Raw genomic sequence first — 27,743 nt, 5'->3', positions numbered from 1 at the left:
CGGCAAGCACCAGTCTGGAAGATGCCCGCCCACCTTATCTGCTCCCCCATTGGGCCCTGGACAAGTCCCGCACGACAAAGCACGTACTATTGGTCCACCTAGAAACCCCGCCCCTTTACTCTCATTCCCACCGGTCAGAATGAGTGACTGATGCAACCGGGCAGAACTCAGTGAGGCAAAGAGCAGCGACCCCTCTGCCGATTGAGCAGACAGGTGAGCCAATCAGTATGCGGGAAGATGGAGCTTGCTTCCGATTGGAGGAGATGATTTCCTAGCGGCCAATGACCACGCGGGGCCGGAGTCTGCAGAAGGAGCGCTGAGGAGAGCGGAGGAGGCTGCTGAGCGGCTGGGCTGAGGCGGTGTTCTCGGGCTGTGCGGGTCGGAGTTCCGCCAGGATCCGGCCCGGCTTCGCTGTGTGCCGGGAGCCGGGACTCTATGGAGGCGACGGCGCCCTGGTGAGGCCCGTTCCCCGGGGTGGGGAGGGAGGCGCTGGTGATACGGAGGTGTCTGAGCGGGCCCTTCTCTGCGGGAGTGGCCGTGTGAGGCAGAGGGGCTGGCCTGGGCCTGGCGCCTCTGTCTGTACGTCCTGCTCCCCGGGGCGTCCCTCCCGGCCCCGCTATCTGCTCATGGTAGCGCGAGTAATGCTGCTGCCTGAAACGGGGACACGTCCCCTCCGTCACCTCCAGGGCGTCGTGCCCCCCCCCTTTCTTCCCATGATCCCAAAACACCATTGCCCCCACGGTGCCGTACCCTGCACTGTGCCCTTCTGGCACTCCACAGATGCATCACCCAGTCAAATCAATACACTCCACAATCCACTTCTGAGCATCTCCCAACACCGTTGTCTTGGGGCTTGTTTGCAGGAACATTGGGTTTGCGACAAGCTAGGGTGTAAATCTGCCCCGTGCTAGCCTGCAGTGCTGTGACAGGCTATGTGCATCTTGCTGATGTATATTAATAGTTTGTTAATGCACTTTGATCTCGTCCTGTTTCATCAACAGGGTCTACACAGACAGTTAGATGTCTACCCTACAGTCACTGGAGCAGAACAGCTATGGCACTGCAGCATGGTCGTGTGGATGCTTGGTGTGCCTATGGAAGTGCTTTTCCCATCAATAGTTAATCCATCTCCATTAGTGGCAGTAGTGAGATCAGTAGAAGATTTTTTCCATTGACGTAGGCGTGCCTACATTGGGGGTTAGGATGACCTAACTGTGGTGCTCATGGGGTGAAATTTTTCACAGTCCTGAGCGACACAGCTGGATCAATCTAATTTTTTAGCGCTGGTTTACACTAGAAACTTACATCAGTATAACTATATCCCTGAGGGTGTGAAAAATCCTCACCCCTTAGAGACATAGGTATACTTACCTAACCCCCAGACAGTGCTAGGTTGACAGAAGAATCCTCTCGGAGTGGTGGATTACCTACACCCACAGGAGAAGCCTTCCTGTTGAGGTAGGTAGTGTCTATATTGAAGCTGTGCTGTTGTAGCATTTTAAATATAGACATACCCTTTGTCTGTGGTAGGCTAGTGCGGGATCCATTCACACCCCAGCTTGCTGCAAACTAAATGTTTGCGTAGACAAGCCTTAACACTTTCAGGAGATTCTACACTGTAGTTGGCAGGTTCTACTTACTTAGTTCTTAACTCCATGTGATTTTAGTTGCCATAATTGTGGTGGGGGAACTAGTACTGAATGCATATCTAGTACCTTTTGCATATCTAATTCTTAATTGCTCTTTTTCTTTTAGTGCACAACCTGCTAAAGCCATCAAGCCTATAGACCGTAAATCAGTTCACCAGATATGTTCAGGACAGGTTGTGCTGAATCTAGGCACTGCGGTGAAGGAGTTGGTGGAAAACAGCGTAGATGCTGGAGCTACTAATATTGGTAAGCTTGTTATTTTAATTTCAGGTGAGACTAACACTTAGTACTCGTATACTGCTTTATAACTTCTAAGTGCTCTGCGCATGCTAGCAGTTTGGGACAAATGTTTTGTATTTGACCAGATCTTTAGCTGGGACATTCAGATGGGAAAACTAAGGCATAGAGCACTTGGGGTCCCAATTCCCCAGTTGAATCTGTGGAGGCTGTACTACTTTATTTCCATGTCTGGGTCCAAAATGAACTTGCCCAATATAATATAAAATGAATGGGATTACTATTGTGTAAAGTTAAGCACATGAATAAAAGTTTGTAGGATCAGGCGTGTGTTGGAAGCTTGCTGTGGCATGTCCTCCTCCATAGCTAGAAATGCAATCAGAATCTGACATGGAATCCAGCCCAGTTTGATGGTGACTGAAAGTTACCACTGTTTGATAGCCATTTGGTGGGCTATCACAAATTAGTTTGGTTCCAGTCCCGTTCCCAATGGACAAGTTTAGAGAAACAAGATGGGTGACATAATATCTTTTATTGGACTAACTTCTGGTGATGAAAGAGACAAGCCTACACAGAGTTCTTTTTCAGGTCTCTGAAGGGCGGTCAGAGATCTGCATGGAGGTGGAGACTCAACTATTAATGCCTCATATCATGCGTGAAGTGCTTCCTCCATTTCAGAGTTCAGACATATTAACAGAGCAGCATGAGGAAGCTTGTGCTGCTGCTTATACTGAACCTCTTCCAAGAAATAGAGGATTTTAGTCTTCCAGGCTGGCAGGATGACAACTTCTATGAGCAGAAAACTCTAATACTTGCATGCAAATTTTAAAAAATGAGCTAGTCTATCAGAAAACACAGATTAATTTGGAATTGATAACTCTTGGAAGCTGTGAATCTTTTTTAATTTGATTCAGAAAACAAATGACTATTGAAGACTTTACAATGCATTATTGACCTTGTTAAGCTATTAATTCTAAATGTTGCTCGTGAACACTCCGAATGAAAACAATCTTTTACAATTTTTAGACCTAAAGCTTAAAGATTATGGAGCAGATCTTATAGAAGTTTCAGATAATGGTTGTGGAGTAGAAGAAGAAAACTTTGAGGGCTTGAGTAAGTTGAATTCTTCACAATTTATGTATGTTCTAAATGTTTGAGAATATTTATATTATGTATAAACTGATTTATCTGACACTAATAACTGCAGTAAGAAAACCACTTCTTTCTTATAAACTTCCCAAGTTTAATTTCTTTAAGAGGTTACTTTAACCTTCTAGAATGACAGAGTTGTGATAAAACTAGTGTATTGGTCACCCTGGTGTCATTATGGTGATGGTACCTACACATGGGAAGAAAACCTGGACCTAATTATGCATGTCTTAGAGTGGCGTCAATAGTGGGGGGGTGAGGGAAATTGTTGCATGTGCTTATTCAAATTCACAAGGAAATTTTGATTCAGCTGTGTTCATTACTCTTTTATGTTCACTTTCTGTTAATGTTCAAGCAGTCACATTTTATAACTATTCATGAAAAATTAATTTTAAGCTTGAATATTTGCTGAAAGCGAGCTTGACATTGTATATTTGTTTGTAAAATTTACAATTTGTAGTTTTTAAATCATCCAAACAGGATGCAGAAACATGTGACTCATGTAACTAACCAGCACGTCAAAAATGGCAAATATTCTCAACAAACTGTTAGCAAAGGATCTGCGAACCAAAATTTATTCACTGAAGGAATGAATAATTTTGAATAACATTTGAGAATTTTGCAGATTATTTGCAAACAGAAAACAGGGCAAAAATAGTGAATAGTTTTATTATTTACTTGTCTCTACCATAGTTACATAAAATATGGTAGAAGCATCACATTTTTCTGTTTCTTGAGGAAGATAGAAAACATACCTTCATACATCAGTGTCACTTTGGAAAAATGTGATACAGTTACGCATTTATGTTATACATTTTTTCAGCTCTGAAATATTATACTTCCAAGCTACAAGATTTCTCTGATCTAATGCATGTTGGAACATTTGGATTTCGAGGTGAAGCTCTGAGTTCACTGTGTGCTCTAAGGTAATATTTTTCTTTATTAGTTGAAGGTTCCATGTAAAGATTCCACATTAATTGAAAAATATTACTTCCATTATTAATGAAACAAGGCTTTGGAAACTTGGGATTGGGTTATTTCTCAACTAAAAAAGAACACACAACTTTTTCCCTTTGTCATCTTATTTTTAACTGGTTAAATTTGGTGGAATCTCACCAATGCACATGGCCATCTCTCCAATACACATAGTTTAACAACTAATAATGATCCAGTCCCAGCAAGTCTGGACTGGATTGAACTATATTATAACCAGGTAAAAAACAAGTTTACCTTGTAGTAATCTACCTATTCTAAAGAATATTTTTGTAACCCAGTTACAATGCATGTGGATGGGACCAAGCTCTGCTATGTCTCATGTTATTCAGTTGAACTGCACCCAAATAAACAATTGTTAAAATTAATTGTTTTGTTTTGTATAGATATTCTATTAAATATATTTTCATGGACAATCCATTTAAGCAGTGATTTTTCTTATCACAAATAGCATAACTGTAATTTTAAATGGAAAATCCAGTATGTATGTTAGAAAAGCAACAGCTATGGTTAGGTGGAAGGTTGTTAATTTTTAAGACTGATTCAGTAATGCCATCCCTATCTAGTAAAGTGCCTAAGCACAAAAGTGCATTCCTAAGTCAAGGCCTACATTAGGGAAAAAAACCTGTTCATATTCTGGTTGCAAAAAAATCCAAGATGTCCTTTGTCTCTTTTAGTGTGCAGTATCCTTCATTGTAAAAACAAAGATTTATCATGTAAACTATAATTAGCAATTATTGAAGACTTTGAGTATCTTTACTCCTGCAGTTATAATAGTTAGATGTTTATCATGATCTCCCAGCATCCAGAGACAGTTTAATTATGAATATCGTGCCACTAACTTAAAAGCGGTCAAACTTGCACAATTTAGAGGAATTTATTGAAATACGTAGGGCTCAGCAAAACATTCTGTGTAAACCTACAGTATGCAGTTTTATATGGCTGAATAAATTGATCCAAATATCAGTGACTGATTAAATAAGTTTTTGAAATTGACATAGATTTCTCCCAAACGGCAAAGACTGCCTGAATCCATTGCATTCACAATCCTTTTTAGCTGTTAGTTCTATATAAAGGAAATACATCCTTCCGATAACACATTAATGGTGCCCTGATCCTCCAAAGACATATGCACTTCCTTAACATTAAGCATCTGATTATTCTTACTAAACTCACAGTGTTAAAGTTAAGCACATGCATAAGCTTTTGCCAGGGCTATGTTTTGCAATGCATTTTATGATCCTCAAGTGTAAAGGGATGTGCAAAGATAGATATTATTTCTTCAAATGTTTGCTTTTTTCTAGTTCGTAATTCTTTAAAACTTGGTTTCATGATTTCTCTTGAACTAACTGCGTGTTGGAAATAATTGCAGCATTCATATACAGTCTTGAGCATAACAAATATTACAGCGTTTTGTGTTTGTATTAGAAAACTATCTAAGTAGCATAAAACAGCAAAATCAGAGCCCAACATCATAATCTATCTAAAAGCTTTACATAAGGGATAAAAAACAAATTTTTGCATTGTATCTAGGAAAATTAGAAATGTCTGCACAGTATTGTTTAAGTATTTTTATGTATACTCTTGGTTAAAAAATCTTGAGGTGGGGGGAATGATATTTGTTCCTTAGAGAATTAATTTGTAATATCAACTTTCAAACCAGAACAAATATTTATCTGTTAGAAACTCTTACAAAAGGGAGTTGGTAATGTAAACTCTGACTTAGCCTTAGTTAAAACTGTGAATGGTGCTGACATACTGAGAATAGAAATACCAGAAGTTTGATACTGTAGACTGACTAAAGAAAAACTACTCTTCAGTTAATAATCCTATTGCCTCTTTTTTCCCCTCCTCCAGTGATGTTACCATTTTTACTTGTCACAAATCTGCAAAGGTTGGAACTCGTTTAGTATTTGATCACAATGGAAAAATTACTCAGAAAACTCCTTACCCACGCCAGCAGGGAACAACTGTTAGTGTGCAACAATTGTTTTATACCCTACCAGTGCGCCATAAGGAATTTCAACGAAATATTAAAAAGGTATAGTGAACTGGAAATTCTGCTATTTAAAAAAAATGTGATAAACTGAAAATCTTAAAAAAAAACCCTTGTTCAAAAAAACCTCCTCCCCCCCCCCCCCAAAAAAAAAAAAAAAATACATATAATTTAAATAATAATTCTTTCCTTTATATCTTGGTAGACCATAGTGCTTGAGAGATTTGATTAGCTTAGCCATTTTATTCTAGAACTTTGTCTTTCATCATAAATAATAAGCTGTGGTTTAAAATTCTTCTCTTTTCAAGCTAACTAACATTTACTTTAAGTGTTGGTTTGATGCTTCTAAATCTTGCACAATTTTTCATCTAGTAACTCTAAATTTAGACCAGAATATTATACAAATATTTGTGAAATAATACAACGGACTCTTCCCCGTTTGCTTTCCTTCCATATTTTGCACAGATTTTATGTAGAACTACAGTAACAAAACTTTCAAATTTAAGAAAGAAAGCAAGATAGGAATGATCACTGCATAATTCAAATTTGAAAATGCAGTGTTTTAAACTACCCACTTAACATATATCTTGTAAATATGGTTTAACCTTCCTCCTATTTTTCACATGTAAGATCAAATTATTTGCAGGGTCTCTGGAAGTTGCAGTTGAATCTCAGAATAAATCTATACAACCACCTTTGGAAGTGAGGAAAAAAATATGTACACAAAGATAGATTGTCCTATTTAGACATTTAAAAAAATCTGTTAATGTGTTTTCTGTTTCATAAAAATATGCAAACTTTGTTTTTTAATAGGAATATGCAAAAATGATCCAAGTATTACAAGCATACTGTATCATTTCAACAGGAGTTCGAATTAACTGCACCAATCAAATTGGTCAAGGGAAAAAACACTCCGTCGTGTTTACCACTGGAAGCTCTAGTCTAAAGGAAAACATTGGAGCAGTATTTGGGCAAAAACAGGTAATACTTACTGTAGGAAAGGGAGGAAAATCAGCTGCAAGAATATAATGTTAAAATCTAATTAATAAGAGCATGAGTAAATGTGCTGTATAAACCATTATGCAGGAAGTTGCCTTAAGCTATAGGAGGAAGGATGTAATATGGATTGTGTTCTAGCACACTGTAGTTAAATAAGGCAAGAGAATGCAGTTTCCACAGACTGCTTACTTTCTTGTCACAGTTGTGTACCTGCTCTGCAGAAAGAGAAATACAGAAGAATGGGATGAGTGTAAATCTTAATATCTCAGTTCAGACTGATTAAATTAGTATTCTAATAAGTGTTTGAGAGAGATGAAGGGTGGTTATCTATGCTTTGTGGGATTGGAGAGGGTATCTATGGTCCATGTATCACAAAAATGGACAAGTATAAAAATGTTAGCATGGTGTGGTATGGAAGACTCACTTTCCAGGGTGGAAAAGAGAGATGTTCGAGTTTGACAAACCTTCACTATGAAATTCAAAAGCTTATTCTTTAAAGTTCTGGTCTGTCTTCCAAATTGAAATAGCTGTTAGCGGATGTAGAGGTTTGCAGCTTGATGCTTAATAAATGTTTGCTATAAATAAATTTGTTATAACCATCTGGTGGAAAAAAGTAGAAAAAGGAAGACAAAAGCAGTAAAAGCACTCTTGCCCCCCAGCCCTACATCACATCTGCCAAGCATTTTTACTTAATTGGCTAGTGAGGTTGCTAATGAGTGATATTAAGTATCTCCTCACAGGGAATTATTTGTGCTATCGCTGCAGTGCTTCCAACCTCTTCCTCTTGAGAGTGAGAGCCCAGACCAAAAATTTAAATGAATGTCTTCCATGGCAATGAAGAGCACCAAAATGACTAGGTCAGCCAACTAAAATGTTAAATTATATGTATCTATTTATCTGGCACTGCACCTTGAAGACAATGTGCTGGATGCAGCATTAAAAATAAAAAAAAGTAAGAGTGCCCTATCAGAAAAACTATATTAAGATTTATTATTGAAGGAAGTTGTATCTGTGTTTCAGGTAACTTGTGTTTCAAATGGAATGTCTTATTAATTCTATTATCTTCCATTCAAAACATATGAATTTATCTGATGACATAAATGATATGGCATGAAAGTTGATTGGATATTTTATGGCTGAGAAGTCTGAAGCTGAATAAATAATGCATTTTTTCTGTCTTACATAGATGTAGTGAGTAAGTGTTTGCATGAGGGGGAGAGAACACTCAACATTGGAGCTGTGTGATCAAATACAGGTTAAGAAGAAGAGTTTGTTAGGGCTTTATACTTCTGCATATGCTCTTTAACAGTGTAACTATGACCTGCTGTGCGTTTGAGGGTACTTATCTGGCCAGCCAACTTTTAAAAAATAAAATTATCACATGTGCCAAGTTGGTTGGGATCCTGACAATAATAAAACAAGGAACTGAAAAGAAGGCCGTAGCTATAATTGTTTAATCAATTATCGTCTTTGTGGCTGAATTAAACTTGAACAAAAGGCAAAATGAATGAAAAACCTACTGACCTTAACATATTAAAACTATCTTTAATGTTCTTGCACCAGGAAGAATAACTATGGATTTAAATTTCTTTCAGTTGCAAAGTCTCATTCCCTTTGTTCAACTACCTCCTAGTGAAGCTGTTTGTGAAGAATATGGCCTCAACTCCATTGATATGCCGCACAATCTTTATACGTAAGTAGGAAACTACAAGCCACTGCTGTCAGAAATGCATTTTATAATGTTCAGTCATTTAAAGAAAGTCCAAGATTTAAGGTGGTTTGTAGTGACTAGAAAATTTAGAAAAGCACCTATCACAATACAGCTGTGGAAATAAATCATTTGACTTATTTTAAGTAGATTGTTTCCTTGTTATAACTCAGAACTAAGATGTAATTAGTTAAATGTATGTGGAGAGAACGGGACAGAGCTAATATATCTTGCATCCTAATTAATTTTGGCTTACTCTAATTTTCTGCTGAATTAGTCACAACATTCAGGGTTCTGAATAGTTATACATCATGGGTCAAATTGTGCCCTCAGTTATAACTGTACATCATCCCCACTGAAGTCAGTGTGATTGCATGAGTATAAGGAATGGCAGAATTTGGTCCAACTTGAGTAAAGAAGTTATTTTAAATAAAAAAGTGCTAATTTTTAAAGACCTTATAATGGTTAATATAGAAGAGATTTGAGAACAGGCATATAAATGTTTGGGTTTACCGTGTCCTCAAAATCAGTGTCACAGTTGACTCTCCCTGAGGCAGAGAAAGCATGAATGCAGCTTTTTCTGAAGTCAGTGAAGTCAGAGAGCTTGCTAATAGTGAACTATCAGTCTTTGCTAAGCTGGGGTGAGGAGCAGAGCTACAATTAGGTATCTACTGAAAGTGTGGAATAGTTTTAGCTTTTAAACTTTTCAGAAATGTTCCTCGATAGAACTAGTATTGACTCTCAAAAGTTTCTATTGTGCCTTTCTTCTATTGAGCCCTACCCTTACAATATTAATATTAAACAGTATTACAGGCTTTGTTTCCCATTGTGATCATGGTGTTGGAAGGAGTACAACAGATAGACAGTTTTTCTATATCAATCAGCGACCATGTGACCAATCAAAGGTACAGTTCTTAATAATATTGCTTATAGTTAGGTTTGCAAGGATTAGATTTTTATCAGTAGAAGTTGGTAAAGTTGATTTCACCATACACAATCACTCTCCTCGTCTACACTCACCTCAATTGCTCAGCCATTCACACATCAATCACTCAGTGCCAACTCCTAGCTGAAGAATTCACGTATTATTTTTAAAGCAAACATTATTTCATTCTTGCCAGTGTCTTTCACAATTAGATAGGTATATTACATTTCACAGTGTGGCTTTTTATACTTAAAATAGGGTTTTTACAAATATATTGAAAGTGGGTAAAATTATCAGATAAAATGATCAGTGGAGTGGTTTTACAAACAATCTTAAAGCAAATAGAATTACACAAAGTACAAACAGACTTGAATTATTGTTCAGTAAATGGATATTTTAAAAAGGCTGAACATTTAAAAGGGTAGAACAATAAGAGTCAGTTGAGGTTTTAACTTTTGATTAAAGTTACAATGTGTCAGGCTGAAGTGCCTCTTGGTAGGAAGGGGCTGGGGGCGGTGTTTGGCTCTGTTCTTTCATGTATTTCATGAAAACAGGATTGCGCCAACAGTAGGTCAAGAGTCCCAGGAAATAATCAGATTAGAAATTTGTACATATAGGTCTTACCCTGTAGACACTCACTTTAGTCTCTTTGTCTACAGTAACACTATTTGTGTGAGTAAAGGCCTAATCATGTGAATAAGTCTGATTATTACTGCATTAGATAACAAGTATCAGTAGAGAATGGAAGTGAACATCATTTGTTGTTCTCTGTGTTCTGTGCAGATTTCCAAAGTTGTGAATGAAGTTTACCACATGTACAATAAGCACCAGTATCCATTTATTGTTCTTAACATTTGTGTAGATTCTGGTGAGTTCTTCTAATCAATCTCCAATAACTTTGTAAAATGCTAGAAAGAATAAATATGTAACATATGCAATTGCATAGCTTTAGGATCACTGGGGTTTTAAGTAGCTTTTGGATTAACTAGATGAATAATTATTGTGTTGTAAAGATGCCTCTGATATATAATAGGAACCTGTTCTATAATTGTTTGTACACTAACTAGAAGTAACTTTCTATGTCCCCCCCTCCCCACAAAAAAAAAAAAAAAAAAAAAAAAGGCCGTCTGTTGGGTAGAATTAAATATTGGAAAACTTAAAATGTCTTACAATGCAGAAGCAGTATTTTTCATCATCCTTGCTGGATCTGCAGGTGGTTTAGCAGTGTTATGTTTGAAGTCATGTTATCCATATTATCAGTGGCTTTGGTTTTACTTTGTGAAATAAAGAGGGGGAAAAATAAGAGAACTTCAATCCAAGGGTGGAAGGAACAAAAATATTGTATAACTTAATCTGAAATATAATTAATAGCTTTATTTTATTTTTAGAGTGTGTTGACATCAATGTAACTCCTGACAAAAGGCAAATTTTACTGCAAGAGGAGAAAGTATTGTTAGCAATTTTAAAGACCTCTCTTGTGGGAATGTTTGGTAGCAGTGTTAACAAACTTAACGTCAATCAAAAACTGCTGGATATTACAGGTAGGATTGATGTTTAACTGTGGCACTGTGGGTGTCACAGATGCTGGAGAGTTCAGAAGGATGGAAAAAGGATGGTATTTTTAAAATTAACATCCTGATAGCAAATATGCCTGCTAATGAAACTGAGAAGCTCATTACCAGATTTCTAGTCCATAGTTTGTAGTCGGACTCCAGCAGTGCAGAGTATGTTGTCAAGATTGATCTGCCTTTAGTTTAAAACAAACAAACAAAAAACCCCAACCATCACCACACATACACATCACAAAAAAGCTTTTCAGGCCTCCTTTATACATCATAAAAAACTTTGGGTGCAAGCCTACTTTATTTTTTATGTTTTCCTTTGATGGTCACCTTTAAGTAAATTTGGGTCTGGCCTATTTGCATCCTGAAGATGAAGTCCCCTAATTATCCACTGATCAGGTGTAGCACAAGCATTTGCAGTGCCAGGTTCCTTACTGCTCTGCGTTGGATATGATATTTATTTAAAAAAAAAACAACTACTAAACAGCCATCAAATAGTAACAGCTTTCAGCACTGCTGACCATGGCTACATTCAGTCTGGTGACCCAGAGATTAAAGGCTTGGTTGTTGTGGCTTGGTACCAGTCTCTCCTCTCTTCCCCCCCCTTTTTTTGTTCCATCCCTCAAATGATTGATGTTTGTTTTGCTTTTAAATTGCACTTAGCAAAAATCTAAAATTTTCTCCATATTTTATTAGGTAACTTGAAAAAGGTAGTAGCAGAAGAACCAGAAAAACCTCAGACAGGAATGCTGCTTGATTCTGTAGCCCAGAATCCAAGTGGAGAAGAGAAAAGAGCAATGACTATTGCCAAACTAAGAGAATCATTCTCTCTCCATCAAATGACAGAGAGCAGCGTTCGGAGCCCTAAAAATGTTGAACAACAACACAACTTCTCTAGGGAGAGAAAACTTTTGTCATTTCATAACACTTCAAGTCCTGTAAAGAGTCAAAAGTCCATCTCCAGCAAGGAGTCTGAGCATTGGAGACAGCTGGACTCAAATACATACTCAATTACTAGCAGAGATTTGAGGAAGTTAGAAAATGACACAGATTCTGGATGTGGTAGTGTCTCTACAGAGTCAAATGTTGGCTTTAGCACTCCAGAAGTTGGTAGTTGCTTCAGCAGTGAAAGTGCAGGCAGCTCACCTGAAGAAGAGCTCCATATTTCAAATGAGGAGCTACAAAGTGGATGTCTTGGAACTGTCAAACTTAATGAGGAGTCATTGGAATGTGATGCCCAATTTGCAGGGGTTGAGCATGAGTTGACCCAACTGGATGATCAGAATGAACTGAATGAGTTATCTCAGCAAGCCAGTAGTTTTTCCCCAAATGTGAAGCGTTTTAAAAGTGAGCAAGCTAATTTAAAGGCAGCCACATGTCCAGAACTGAGGAATGCTGAGAATCGTGCACCAGTGCCACATATTGATGTACCCGTTGAAATTAAAAAGAAAACTGTGCCACTTGAGTTCTCTATGATCTCTTTAACTGAAAGAGTAAAAAGGCTAATACAGCAGCAACAGAAAAAGGCAGAAACACAGAATTATAGAATCTTTCGAGCAAAGATTAGCCCTGGAGAAAATAAAGCAGCAGAGGATGAATTAAGAAAAGAGATAAGGTATTTGCACCTTCTTGTTAACTTTTTATGTTAACACAGTGATAAACAAAGTTGATGAAAAATATAAGTTAACTGTATTTTCAAGAACATTTTGATCTGTTTGTTAATTTTGGATATAGGTTTATATATATGAATGACAAACCTACATAATTATGTTAGTACCTTTTTTGGCAATTTGTTTCATTGGGTAACTCAAACTTCTGCAAACATGTAGAATATGTAGTCTATGTAGAATATGGAAATGTGCATAATAAATAGCCAGTGCCACACATTTTATAAACTCCTCTTTAGTCATAATCTGGAATATGTTGAGTTGTGTATCCAAAGAAACACCAAGATTATAAATAATTTGGTATTACTCTGGTGGCATTCTGCTGCGTGGAGCCCATTATTCATGTTGCCTCTTCTAAAGTACTGTAAAGTTTGGGCGTGGAGCAGCTGTGGAGATGGACTGGACTCAGATGAGGATTGGATAGTGAGGGTCTTGGACAGGTATTCTTGACAATAAGTGTGGTTGTTGAGTGGTGTGGAGGCCTACCCCTTCTGACTGAAAAGGAGGCAGATAGCTCTAAAATGTTTATATGTGAGTTATAGTTTATAATGTTTGTTTTTCTATATACAGTAAAGAGATGTTTGCAAAAATGGAAATCATAGGTCAATTCAATTTGGGCTTTATAATAGCCAAACTGAACTCAGATCTCTTCATAATTGACCAGCATGCTACTGATGAAAAATACAACTTTGAGATGTTACAACAACACACTGTTCTCCAAGGTCAGAAGCTTATAGCGTAAGTGTCTTTAGTGTATTACTATTAACATTGGTTTGAATCATCTGGAACCTAGTCTAGTAAATGTGGATATAGTGAAACTGAAGCAGATTGTAATGCTCTGGTTCTTTGTGTGTCAGGTGCAGTTTTAGTCATGTTGACCCTCTGCTTATAGCGAAGTTCTGTTTAAAAAAAGAAAAAAAGAACTTCAGTATAAGATGGTACCACTAATCTTTAATTACAGATGTCTGTTTCATTTGTTCTTTGTGATGAATGACCTATTCTTGTTACTTATCTCATTATCTCCTTCCCACTGTGATTTATACCAGATTGATTAAGTAAACAAAAACTCAGATCCATGACTGCATAGAAAAAATTGTTTCTTAAAAAGGGGAGGTTAAGATATTTGAAAGCTACTGCAGTTGGGGATCTTTGGAAAACAAAATGTAACCTGTGATTTTGAGGTCTTGTTTCATTCATATCTAATCAAGAATTCTCAAATCCACAACTCGCTTTATAAGTGATATTTTAACATGTTGTAAATAACTTGAGAAAAGCCTTGAAGCTTAAGGGACAAGTTTAGCAAAAAGATTAGTGCATAATCTTAAGCAAATTTGTCAGGAAAGGAAACAAATCCAAACACAGGAGTACTGAGCATGGAAGAGCATGTTTCTCAGTCCCTTCAGAAACGTTTATGTTGTTCAGTACTTCCGAGTCTAAACAGACCTTTATGATCACTTAAAATAGCTGAGATATTTACTTGACTTCTTAAAAAATATTATTTTCTATAGTTCCCATGCCATGTTTAGGTTTTATAACACACAATGAAAACATTTGGTATGAGAATTTTATAGAAAAGTCTAGCTGAAATTTTTGTAGAAAAGTCTAGCTGGAAAGTCTAGGAATCTGACAGAAGAGAAACGTGCGTGAAGGAAGGCGTTTTAGGCTCCAGTACATTAAATTCTTTAATCACATGCTTAAAATTTAAATATGTGTGTAAATACTTTGGTGAATTGGGATTATAAAACCAGATCCGAAGTTCTTTGAAGTCAATTAGAGTCTGTTTGGTGAATAATTTGGGCTTTGGATCTGGCCCTTAGAGAAAAAAAGGCAAGCCAAATGCTGGTACTGTTTTTTTGCGGTTCTCCATAATGTTAAAGTCTCCTGAACTGAGAGTAGGCTTTGTAGATGCTTTCATATTGCAGAAGTAAATTTCTGCTGGATTTCAGCTTTGGTCATTCTGTATTAGAATTTTGGAGTTTCATAAGCTTAATGCAGTGTTTCGATGGAATTTTAATAATCATACTTACGTAGCACTTTACATATTCAAAACACATTATTAATATTAATTCCTACAGCATCCTTTAAGATAGGCAAGGCTGACTCCTAGAAGTACTGAACATAAGCATGGGTAAAATCCAAAGAGACTACAGGGACATGATTAAGGACATAGTGCCTAAATGTCAGAGCTAGAATTTAATTTTTTTTTAAATTTTGTCATCGTATCACACAACTTTGTAATTTGGTTTGTGATATATATTTAATTTTTCCTCTCTTGTAGGCCACAAAATCTTAATTTAACTGCTGTAAATGAAACTATATTGATTGAAAACCTGGAGATATTTAGAAAAAATGGGTTTGATTTTATCATTGATGAAGATGGTAAGTTTGGATCTAGAATAACTGGAACTAGAAAAGTTTACGGTTTTCCTCCTCTCCCTCTATAAACAAGATTAAGCTGATAGCAGTTGTCAGGAGTTTTGCAAAATAAGCTCTTAAATATTGATTTGCCATATTCAATGGATACTGTTTTTTTTTTTCTTTTATGGTTCTTGAAATATTGAATAGAAAATTATAGATTGTGTATTTGTTGTTTAAGAAATTGGATTGACAAGAGTTACTATAGACTCCTACAGTAATTCTTCTTAGCATGTAGTGGTAACCTTATAGACCCAACTGCCATTCCTAGAGATACTAAGTTTATTCTTGTATTGCATTTGTAAAAGTCTTGTTGGAATAACAGTGTTACATATAGGTAAATGTTTATCTCTGAGTCTCAGCACAAAAGCACTGTTTAAGTGTAAAGTACTGCGTGCTGTAGAGGAAAATGTCTGTTATCTCATGTGGCATTTTTCAAGAACATATAGGCCATGCCTTGCACTATTATGCATTTTTAAAGATCAGAAATCTTCAGGATTCTTTTTTCCTAAAATAGTAATGGTAATTATCAAACTTTTACAAACAGTCTAATTATTTTAGTTACACAACTTCAAAAGTACCTTTGAACAGTCAGCTCTTTCAAAGCTGACCAGTTTTTAAAATGTTGGATTTAACTGCTTTTAAGTTAGAACATCTCTCAAAAGACTGTTTGCTAATTCAATTTTAGTACTCCTGTAGGGATCATTATGGATTGACTTACAGAAAGAGTGTGTTTAAATTTTTACTTATTTGTCAAAAAACAAACAAAATGAAATGTTCACTTGCATTGATAAACTGTTTCTTTATTAAAGACTTTGCTTTTTTTAAAAAATCTTCCAGCTCCTGTGACTGAAAGGGTTAAGTTGATTTCCTTGCCAACAAGCAAAAATTGGACTTTTGGTCCACAGGACATAGAGGAGTTGATCTTCATGTTAAGTGATTTTCCAGGCGTCATGTGTAGGCCCTCCAGGGTCAGACAGATGTTTGCTTCTCGAGCTTGTAGAAAATCTGTAAGTACTGCAGTTGATGTATATTTATTTACAGGTATATACTGTATACTTACACTAACACATGGAGTGCAATTATGTTATTTACTGCAATGTGAGTGTATTTACTAGTGGATTTTGACATCTAACATTCTTGGTCCCGATCCTGCTCTTTTGTCACAGTGTAAATCAAGAGTAACTTCACTGAGGTGTGTCTAATTATACCAGTTTTAAACTAGTACAGTTAAGGGCAGAATTTGGCCCTTTGTACCTTAAATTAGGTTTTGAATTTCCTGTAGGTCTCTTTATTTTAATGTCTTGCACAGTACCTATCCGTTATTGTAACTGAAGAAGTACAGCTCTTATGTAGCAATTTGCCAGTAGGGACTAAAAATATTGTTAAACTTCTTTTGTGTTTTTGTTCATAGGTGATGATTGGAACTGCACTTAAAGTAAATGAGATGAAGAAACTGATCACCCACATGGGTGAGATTGAGCATCCTTGGAACTGTCCCCATGGAAGACCAACCATGAGGCACATAGCCAATTTAGATATGATTTCTCAAGAATAGCAGACCCTTGTGTGTATTTTATTAATGTTTTTTACTTTTAATTCATTGACAATGTGTTATTAATCCAGCTCTTTTCGAATGACAGGTTTTATCATAAAACTTTTTATTTTGTCAAAGAAGTGACAATTTTAGAAACCATTTTGCATATTTAAATATTACCTTTACAACACTTAAAGGCATCTTGTTATATTTTTTTATTACTCCTATCAAGTCAAGTATAAAGACATGCCAGACTTTACTTGTAAATACATTCCTTTTGTCAGTCCGAACTGGCCTTCTGTATTACTTTTTTTTTTGGGGGGCAGCTAAGAGATTTAAAAAAGAAACTCTTATATGGAAGTTCAAGACTTTAGGTGAACATTCTTTATAGAGACTATATTATGGTGTGACTTAAAAATAAAGTAAAATAAATTGCAAAGATTGTAATAAAATTATAAAGCAACTTTCATAGGATATGGTGCCTCTGATGTAATGTTTCAAATAAATCATATTTGTATATGTGAAAGTATTACATCATCATCTTTTTCTCTTTTTGCTATTAATTGCAATTCAATGTCAGGGTTTTTCTGATATTCAGATTTATGTTTAGTAGTGAGAAACATTGAACAGTGGTAGTAGAGAGGATGGAATAGAATTATGTGCCTGTGACATCAACCTGTACCTCTTAAGCAGCATTTTACTGAGTCTTATCTCATAAACATTCTTTCAAGAAAAAAATCCTTTTCTGAGAATCAAAGCAAGCAACCATCTGACCCACCGCCAATGGTAGGAAGTAAAGAAGGCCTTTCTAAAATTAGGACCTTCTTTCATTATAGAATCAAACCAGTTATTATGTTGGTTACTTTGGAGCCAGGAGGCCAAATCCTGGGCTTATTGAAAGTCAGTTGCAAAACTGTGACCAAGATTTGACCTAAAAAGAGTGTTTTTGTTTACATGGGTGTGCCAGTACCTGTCTGCACTGTTTTTAGAGTAGGATGTTTTGGCACCTTGCTTTTGTCCTAATGAATGGAGTGTGAGAATGCAAGGTAGATGTGCAATCTCTTCCTGGCTTTGTTATTGAATTGTGTGAAGTTGTAGTCTACCTTTCTAGTCCTTAGTTTCCCTGTATGTGATGTGGGCATGATGCTGTACCATGCATAAGCACTCCTGGCTTATCATGGTAGGTGCTGGACAGCTCCTAAGTATTCTCCACCCAACATTTAAGTGTAACATAATTAACGATCCAAACTCCACTGTTGCAGAAATTAGTTCTACAGTAGTGTAGAAATGAATCTGAAACCATCAGCGGCGTGCACCAAAAGGAAAGGGGGAGAGGGGAGGTGGCACTGGAAGAAAAATAGCTCCCCTCCAGCATGCTTGGCACTAGCTGCGTTGCAGTTCGCGGAGGAGAGAGAAAACGTGTCTCAGAATCGGCCCTGAAACTATTTAAAGCGCTGCACTGTCCTTGCATTGCTGCCAGGTGGAAGCCAGAAGCGGTGGGGCCATAAGATCTGTGCCCCACCAGTAGTGTGCGGAACCGACCAGCCTCCCTTCCCCCCCGCCAGCATGCTAGGGAGGGGCGGCTCAGTACCATTGCACTAGAGCAGGACCATGCCAGCAGCGGGTCGGGTCCGCAGGGACTAGAGGCGCATAGCTGCCTGTGCCCCGCCCGCCGCAAGGGGCTGTGCTGCTATCCCGGGACCCGGGGAGTGGAAATGGGGGGTGGCCCCTTTAAGAGAACGAGTGGCTGGCTTTGGGCCGGCTGGGCGGTTACTATGGTTACAGAAGCCGGGCTGAGAACGCTGTCACGCTGTGGCTGGGGTAGGCGCTGGGCCCCCAAACAGCTCGTCCTCGTCACCCTCCGCTTTGCACAGCGGAGGCCCCAGGCCCTGGCCCGCTGGGGGGCTGGGCGGACGGCCGGGCGATGGCTGTAGAAACAGGCCTCGCGCTGTGGGTCAGCCACAGGCAGCGCGCCGCCACCTAGCTAGCGTGGAGGGGAGCCAGCAGCTTCCTACTAAGCGGCTGCCCGGCCAGCCGTCCTGGGGGTCAGAGACCCTCGGGCGCCGCTGTTACCAGGCCTCACTGATTCTTCCCGGTTTGGTGCGGGTGAGGGCGGACGGAGACTCCGCAGAGTGGCCTCACGTGTCTGAAAATGTAGCTGAGGAATGTGTAAATCGCTTTCTCCCCCCTAGAGAAGTTTTCTAGCTTGGCGAAATCCCCACACCCTGCTAGCTGTAGGATGGCAGCCTGGGCTTGCAAGGGGGTTGTCGTTTTGTTCAGTCCCCAGCATCGGTTTAACTCATTTAATTTTACATTTGCTTTAACCAAATAGTGATGAGGGTTTAATGAGTGTGTTTTGAATTGCCTCTGAATCATTCCTGCCTAATATAGCAGCATGTAATAGCCTTACAGCGTCAGGAATACTAAGCAATGAAAACAGTGGGAGTCAGAACAGTGGGAGTCATGAGTCCAGGCAAGCGAATTGTTCTGTGACTTGCACAATCCTTTGGAGTCACAAATATGTGGAATTACGTTTATTTCAATAAACTGTCACCTTGTGTGTTATCGATATCTGGTGAATCTGTAACCCATTATTTTCCCAAAGAGTATCTTGTGCATTCCTGCCACCCTCATTTCCCTAGGAGCTCATGAGATATCACACTCTTTTACTTTAAATACTTTTTGGGAATTATTGCAATTACCACAGTGCAATAAAACTTTGAAAAATATTACATTTTTGGGTAGTGAAGGGAGAGATTGGAGTTTTATCATGTTGTTTGCTTTTGATTTATTTTTCAGTTAAATGAGTTCAGATTTTGAAAACTAAACCTCTGACATAAAAAATAGGCAAAAGAAGCAATAGCCGTTTGTTCAGAAAAACGTAGCTTTGAGGCCACTCAGTGGCATGGCGAAAGACAAGAAGAAAGATGGCAAAAAAGCAGAAAAGGTGGCACCTGCCCCTCCTCCTGTACCTGAGACGTCATTTGAAGGTAGTTTTTCCAAGCTGTCATGTCTCCAGACGTCACTGAATCAAGCAGAGGAAGCACAAGCAAGCCTTTTAGGATCCCAAGAAGAATCAAAAGAGATGGAAGAACCTCTGACCCAAGAAGCAGCTCAGTATTATGAGGAGCCTATTCTCACTCAACTTATTGTAGAAAGGTATGTTAAAAACATGTCCGTTTAGTTAAAAATATGTCCACTAGATCAGGAATTATTATTTAAATACCTTTGTGCTTGGTATTGTCCAAAACAGACTCATTGACATGGCTTCTGCCTTGTGGAGTTTACAATCTAAAAGGCAGATAGACATTGGACACAAATGCACTGCGAGACAGAGGGTAGTGGTAACTTAGCTTTGTGCATACACATACATCCTATCTGCTCCATTTAAGACCCACTGTGTGGTGGAACACCAGCAGATTGGCTGTGCAAAGGGTGTTGGCAAGGTTACTGAAGAGGGTGCCAGTGGGGACGGGCCCACATAATTTATGATTATAGCGTTTAAGTGGCCTTAATAACCTATACTGGCAGTGCACGTCACGGATGAAAGGCTGTACTCCACTCCTTTTTTCCCTGGCTCTAGAATCTTGCCTCCCCCGTCTCATCCACTTTTCACTTGCTTAAAGTCTGATTCCTCTGCCTTTATTTGGGTCAAATGAATTTCACTGGAAGCATACAAGCAGTTTTTTATGAAAAGTGAACACACTAATATAATTACATAATATTTCCAGCTGCTTAACATTTAGGGCCAGCTGGTGAGGGGCATAATCCACACGAGGATGCCTGTTTCCTCCCTGTACTTTGGGCATGAAAGAGGAGCAAGTCTGATGTTCTACCCAGTAGCAAGATACAGTGTGTGCTTTTCTCCCACCTCTTTCAGAATGAGAGCTAACAGGTGCTAACAATGCACTTTGGCTTTTGTCAGAATGTACGATCATTATTTTTTTAACTTCTGTTGTCTCTGGTTTACTCGTAGTGATTTGATCATTTCATCGTTGGTTTGTGTTTTTTTTAATAGCTATGAAGGCGAAAAAGTCCATGGATTATATGAGGGAGAAGGTGTTGCATGTTTTCAGGGAGGCAATATATACAGAGTGAGTAGATCAGCATCCCGTTTATTTACTGTATTTGGCAAGGCACTAAGGGTACGACTACACAGCCTGTGGCAGCGAAGCTCCAAACCTGGGTCAAAAGACTTGGGCTTGTGCTTCGGTGCTAAAAATAGCTGCATAGATGTTACAGCTCAGGCTCTGAAGGCTAGGGAGGGAGTTTTGGATGGGCTTCAGAGCCTGAGCTACAAGGTCTACACAGCTATTTTTAGTGTGGTAGCACAAGCCCTGTGAGCCTAAGTCTGTCAACCCAGGATCAGAGGCTCCATATTGCTTGCTGTGTAGACATGCCCTAAATGTAATTGGACAAATTCTTCCCCTTGAAGTGGACATGCTACTACTCTCTTTGACTTAATTGGAGCTATACAGCTAAAATGTATGTGTATTGAATAGTGGATTCTGTAGTGTCTAAGGGATGCTGGCATTCAAAACTTTCTTCTTTTGGTGCTGATAGTTGGGGGCTTGAATTAAAACATGTTACTTCTCCTTAAACTACCCAATAGCTATAGACCTAGGTTGTGATAAAGGAATAAAACTATAATATGTGTATTATTTTGAAGGGCATGTTTTCCGAAGGACTCATGCATGGACAAGGGACTTATACATGGGCTGATGGAGTGAAGTATGAGGTAAAGTGAAATGTAAATGATTTGAAAGTATCATTACAGCTGATTACAATCTACACATGCAAATTCTAGGAAAGCAAGTAGGTTAAATGCTTGCAGGTGGTAATAGCAAGCTTATTGAAACATCTGTGTTTTAAATTTAAGGAACACACAAAATGTAACTAGAGTTTGTTTTTTCTTGTTTGTGCACTGTAAACACGTGCATTTCCCAATTTACTCTGCAAATCCAGTGCACACATTGTAAAGTCCAAACTTGCCTCCTTCCTCGGGTTTGGCTATTTTACCAAAAAATCAACAATAAGATAACATACTGTGCAACTCAGAACTTCTACTTGGGCTTGGCTGCTCCTAGGGCCCCCCTTTCAGGACAGCTCAGCCAATGCCCTAGATATTCTTACCCACAAACATTCACTGTCATCTCCCTTACATCCAGGAGGCGTTATGAGTCGCTTGCTTTAGTGAGTAATCACATTTATAATTTAATCTTGTAGGGGAACTTTGTTAAGAATGTGCAGATGTATAATGGCAGTTACACATGGCCTGATGGCAGCATGTATGAAGGAGAGGTGAAGAATGGAGTCAGACATGGCTTTGGCATATACAAGTGTGGCACCCATCCAGTTTCATACATTGGCCAGTGGTGTGAAGGCAAAAGACATGGAAAGGTAAATAAGCAAAGTACTGATGAAAGTATCATGTGGGCCAGTGACATGTGGGTTGAAAGTCAGTACAGAAGACCAGCACAGGGCCTCTGCAACATTTACTTATATACTACTTAATCCTCATGGAGGATTTTAGTGGGACTTAACTGGTGCATAAACCTTGAATTACCCTAATGAAATACCTGTGATAGCATATGCTAATTCAAATGAGTGGTCCTGGTGGGGTAAGGCCTTCTTTTGTATTAAAAGGGATGAGTTGTGGGAATACCCCAACTTTCTGCTTTAAAATTAACTAGTAAATATATATGTTACCTGCCCTTTTAGGAAGCTCTAATTAGATGGTGACTAAGCTGATTAACAGGTGATGAACCAGAGGCTGTGTCATAAAATGAACAACAGCATTAATAATGGCACAAAATACATTGCTGATGAAAGAGCAATTAGTCAAATCTCACTCCCGAAATGTGCTGAAGATAATAGCCTAAATAGGCTAATAATAATTAGGATAATAGCTAAGTCTTTAGCCTAAGTACTGTAGGGTTAGCATGCAGGCCTAAATTTTCAAAAAGGCTAGTCATTTTGTGTGTGTCCAACTTGAGATCTCTTAAAAATCAGGCCCATTTAAGGTGGTGGGTTCTCAACACTTTCTGAAAATCAGGCCCCTTTAAGATGTTTCAAGCTGGACACCAATAAATTGAGACACCCAGAATCACTAGTCACTTTTGAAAATTTAGGCCCTAGTGCATCATATCTAAGGAGCACTTGAAAGGCACAGACTGCACTAGCTGTTAACCAACAGGCCAATCTGGACACTCACTTCTATATGGCTGTGGAGTTTTTGCTCTATCATACTTCTTGGAGGTATTGTAACAATATAATAGTGGATGTTTGTACAGAGCTTGAAATATGTAAAGCTCTGTAAGGGCTATATTTTATTATTTATTTATTCTCCAACCATCCAGAATTTTGTCCCTGTTTCTGCTCAGTTGTGAGCAGTGGTAATCTTTGAGTATTAGATGTGTCTTAGAATCCTTTGTGACATTTGGCATTGCCTCCCTGGAAGCACGTGTAGCTGGTACAAAGGATTCAGGAGTACAGTTGAGAACTGTTGTTAAAAGTACCTATTGAGCAGACCAGAAACACCATAATGGAGGAAGAAATGACACTGACAGAGAGCTGTCAGGAAGAGAACAGAACAATTAGGGCAGCATGCCATTTGTCTTTGCCTTCTGAAGGATGGCACTGCAGAGCTGGCTCTAGAAGATAATGATCTGTCTCAGACTGTTTACTGTAATTAATAGATTCCAAGGCCAGAAGAGACCACTATGATCATTTAGTCTGACCTCCTACATAACTTGAGCCATAGAACTTACTTGAAATAATTCCAGTTTGAAATAGAGCATATCTTTTAGAAAAATATCCAACCTTGATTTAAAAATTGCCAGTGATGTAGAATATATCACAACCTCAATAAGTTATTCCAGTGGTTAATTTACCTGCACTGTTAAAAATTCATGCCTTATTTCCAGACTTAGTTAAGTCATATCTATAACAGATTCAGGACTCAGGCCAAGTCATGGAACTCAAACTGCTTTAGTGGCACTGATGGATGATCTCTTCCTGTCAGTGGATAGAAGATAGACATTCATTCTCCACCTCTTGAGCCTGTCTGCAACAATCAACAGTGTTGACCATGAGGTACTTCTCTCTCCCCTGAGAGAAGTTGCAGGGGCCCCGGTAATATACTGATATAGTTTTTGTTCTCCCTGGAGGACTCAAATTGAGTAGTGATGGGAAACGGCACCTCCACTACTAGTTTTTTTACTTGTGGAGTCTCAGAATGATCAATTATCTCTTTCCACTTCTTTACAACATATACATTAAATTGCTAGGTGAACTGGTCAGATAACAGGAACGCAGGTGCCAGCAATATCTAGATGACACACAGCTCTACCTATTCTTCACCATGTACAACTATACCACTACCATGCAGATGATTCAGTGCTTGGTTGAACAAGATCAACTCATGGATGAAGAACAGCCAGGTGAAGCTGAACCCAAGCAAGACAGAAGTGCTGCTGGTGTACAGAGGAAAGCATTTGGAAGAGCCTGCAGACACACTGCAGTCTCCTTTGGTTGAAGATACATACACACAAATGGTCAATTTGGTCCACTGTCTAGGAGTAGTCTTGGATTCCTTGCTGATGTTGCACTCTCACATAGAAAACCTTACTTGCAGATGCTCCTATCATCTCCGGTTGTCTAGGAGACTTTTTCACATCTTGACAAATGATGATTTGACTTCAGTTATTCACACCTTCCTCACTTCTTGGCTGGATTACAGAAGTGTGACATATCTGGGCATGAAGCTTTCAGCACTTAAGAAACTCCAACTAGTGCAGAACTGGACAGTGTGTCTCCTCCATAGCACTGGTCACTGCAAGCACATCAGATCACTCCTCCACTTTCTATACTGGCTTCCCATAGAATTTTGAATCAAGTTCAAGGTCTTGGTCCTTATCTTCAAGGTGCTCCTTGGCCTGGCCCCAGCATATTTAAAAGACAGTGTAGAGCGCTGGGATGCAGACCAGGGTCCCCTCTAGCACAATAGAACTCTCCACAGTAAGAGTAAAGCTTGTCTGTGTGGGAGACAGAACTTTCTTGGGAACTGGTGTGAGACTGTGGAATGAACTTCCCCAGAAACAGGATCATCACAAACCTTGCCACCTTTTTGCTCCAAGCATTAGGCACTTTTCTTTGGCCTTGCCTTCTTTAACACAAATCATAGCAACATATGTTAAAACAAAAACGAAGAACCCTACCAAAACCAAGACATTTCACTGCAAATGCTTCTCCTGCTGGGGAGAGGATGAGAGGACAAACACATGACCAATGTAATTCATGTCACTTGATGCATTACTAAAAGCTGCTTGGATACTATGTTGATAAGTACAGTATAAGAACCTATATAGAATAGAATATATCAATGAGAGCATTTCCAAAGGGTTTGAGGACACTTGGCATTGTTTGGCTAAATGTTACCTTAAAGCATTTATGTGAATATTTAGGTATTGATTAATTAAACTGATCATACTCTTTGTTTCAGGGTACCATTTATTATAACCGGGAAGGTACTTCCTGGTATGAAGGTGACTGGGTAAACAACATCAAAGATGGCTGGGGTATAAGATGGTAGGTATAACAACACATTTGTTCAGCACATCTTCAGAATTAATTTCTCCCAGTATTCCTATTTTTTCCCAGCAACAACATCTATCTCTTGTTCTAAATCAGTGGGATTTAGGCACCTAACTGGCATTTGTGCCTTTGAAAACCTCGCACAGTATTGTTTGTGTATACAATAGCTGTGTAATTAATTTCCTTATTCATTTGTTTTCTTGTAGTTATAAATCGGGAAATATCTATGAAGGTCAGTGGGAAAAAAACGTGCGCCATGGGGAGGGACGGATGAGGTGGCTGACAACTAACCAGGAGTATACTGGGCAGTGGGTTAATGGCATACAGGTACTACACCCCTTTTAATCAGTACCTGACTCTTACACTAGTAGGATTAGATACATTGATTCAAACAGGAGTAAAGAAGCTCAGCATGATTCTGCTAATTGTAGTTGCAGGAGTGTGTTTTACTCATAAATTGCTTTTCATGTTAGTTATAACTAGCAAAAGTTTAATTTTAAACCCAAGCTGCTGACTTGTTTTTATGAAAAGGTCACTTAATTTTGCATACCAACTAATGGAAAATATAAATCTTTCCTAAAAAATTAAATCATTTTGTGTTTGCAGAATATTTAGAAAGAGACTTTAGAGTGAAATTTTAGAATTGGTGTAAGAGGGCCTTATTTAATCCAGCATTGGACCCTGCCACTATCTCAGTTCCCCCTTCTTGAGCTTCCCAAGAATTGCACCCAGCCATTCACAAGTCAGATAACAGCTCTTCTTGGGGTCTGGTTTCTTAAAACAACATCATAGTTAAAATATCAACTTAAAACACATCTTTCCCTGATTCTACATTTCCTTCAGTCATTAGGCTGGGCACAACTGTTCTTTCTTAAAACCCAGCTTCTGCTGCATAGTAGTTCCTCAAGCCTCTTCCTTGGGAGGCTTCTGCTCCTGCCTCTCCATCTGCCTGGTGTGGAGAACCTCCTTCTAAGTCCTTTCTCCTGACCTTGGGTCCCTTTCAGGAGTCTTCATACTCCTTGCAGGTCTCTCTCGCTTCCTAAACTAAGCTGAGTAGACTCCCTTTTATTGGTCTTAAAGCCCATTATGTTGGGGAGGCTGCTGGCAAGGTGGGTCTGAGCCTAACTCTATGTTTCTTCCCATTCTCTGGTTAATTACATAGAAACAGGTTTTATATGTCATATAAACTTAAGTGAAAATAAAACTGTTCAAATATATAGGTCATTTGTATAGCTGATTTTATTTGTTAATAGAGATCTCACTTAGTTAATTCTTATAGCGTGGTATCTAAATTCAGTATTATAAGACTGTAACAAATGAAAATATTACCTGATCTAAGTGGTGACCTGCTTTTTTGTTACCATCAAGATCTAACACCCCAGTGTCTCTTCCTGTGAAAGAACCCATGGAAATAGGCTGGGGTGGATGGAAAACTCTGAGATTCCCCTCACTGAGTCTGCCCCCATCTTTTTGTCGGAATGAGGGTTGGGGTGAGCTGCTTCCTTTTCACTTCCACATAAAATGGGCAGGGAGTTTGACCTCTAGAACAGCACAGATGACCTCCTAAGAACTGGTTCTGTAACCCTGTCCTGACTGCTTGGCAGGGTACACAGGCCAGAGGATGGCCTCTTTAAACTCTGGCCCATTTTCTATAGGAGATCAGCCTGTGAAAACAGCTTGGAGGATTTGTTGAATTAGTTCATCCCCTGAATGCTGCTATCCTGCCCCCCGGTGCACTTTGTGCCTTGAGTTACCTGGTAGAAGCTAAGGTAACTTGGGACTGTATCAAGCCATTTAGTTGAGTTAGCAACAGTCACCCTTTAAAAAAAAAAAAAAAAAAAAGTCTGAGTAGCTTCAGGTCTTTGAATTTGGATCTGCACCAATAGTAGCTCTTTGGAAAATTCTGCTAATGGCTTGTCTTTTTTCAGCATGGGTATGGTACCCACACCTGGTTTCTGAAGAGAATACCTGGGTCTCAGTATCCTTTGAGGAATGAATATGTAGGGGATTTTGTAAATGGGGATCGTCATGGACATGGAAGGTTCTTCTATGCCAGTGGAGCAATGTATGATGGAGAATGGGTTTGCAATAAAAAGCATGGCCTTGTGAGTATTGACAAGTGATGAAAGAAAAGATAAAAATGCACTTAGAGACTGTCTGTTCTGTGTAGCAAATGTCTAGGTTTCTGTAAGGAAAACCACATTTATTTTTCTTGGCAGTGGTGTGCACAAGGGGGAACAAGCAGAGATATGGGGCTGTCTAATAATTGGCGGGGGCACATAGCTCCTCTGGCCCTGGAGCTGCAGCAGAG

General features: G+C 38.7%; 2 protein-coding genes across 2 annotated transcripts in view; both read left to right on the top strand.

Annotated features, from left to right (window-relative positions):
• The first annotated feature begins 270 nt into the window (after positions 1 to 270).
• On the top strand, positions 271 to 17,985 carry PMS2 (PMS1 homolog 2, mismatch repair system component). Its single transcript, XM_067550939.1, has 15 exons — positions 271 to 455; positions 1,756 to 1,895; positions 2,913 to 2,999; positions 3,859 to 3,961; positions 5,886 to 6,069; positions 6,838 to 7,005; positions 8,619 to 8,716; positions 9,537 to 9,636; positions 10,440 to 10,524; positions 11,045 to 11,197; positions 11,915 to 12,833; positions 13,456 to 13,623; positions 15,164 to 15,264; positions 16,141 to 16,310; positions 16,715 to 17,985. Exons 1-15 carry the CDS (start codon positions 436 to 438, stop codon positions 16,856 to 16,858), a joined length of 2,640 nt encoding a protein of 879 aa, XP_067407040.1. The 5' UTR covers positions 271 to 435; the 3' UTR covers positions 16,859 to 17,985.
• Positions 17,986 to 19,645: 1,660 nt separating this feature from the next.
• LOC137155286 (radial spoke head 10 homolog B2-like) overlaps positions 19,646 to 27,743 on the top strand; it is a 30,214-nt gene continuing 22,116 nt past the window's right edge. Inside the window, exons 1-7 of the mRNA XM_067551486.1 lie at positions 19,646 to 19,996; positions 20,856 to 20,931; positions 21,507 to 21,575; positions 22,064 to 22,237; positions 25,341 to 25,426; positions 25,639 to 25,759; positions 27,361 to 27,537. Of these exons, the coding sequence (XP_067407587.1) occupies positions 19,743 to 19,996; positions 20,856 to 20,931; positions 21,507 to 21,575; positions 22,064 to 22,237; positions 25,341 to 25,426; positions 25,639 to 25,759; positions 27,361 to 27,537 (957 nt within the window). The 5' untranslated portion in view covers positions 19,646 to 19,742. The remainder of the gene's footprint in view (positions 19,997 to 20,855; positions 20,932 to 21,506; positions 21,576 to 22,063; positions 22,238 to 25,340; positions 25,427 to 25,638; positions 25,760 to 27,360; positions 27,538 to 27,743) is intronic.

Source organism: Emydura macquarii, unplaced genomic scaffold (genome assembly GCF_026122565.2).
Source record: "Emydura macquarii macquarii isolate MOO-44397 ecotype Brisbane River unplaced genomic scaffold, CSIRO-AGI_Emac_v2 contig_1348, whole genome shotgun sequence".
NCBI lineage: Eukaryota > Metazoa > Chordata > Testudines > Chelidae > Emydura > Emydura macquarii.
This window is presented reverse-complemented; position numbering and strand designations above follow the sequence as displayed.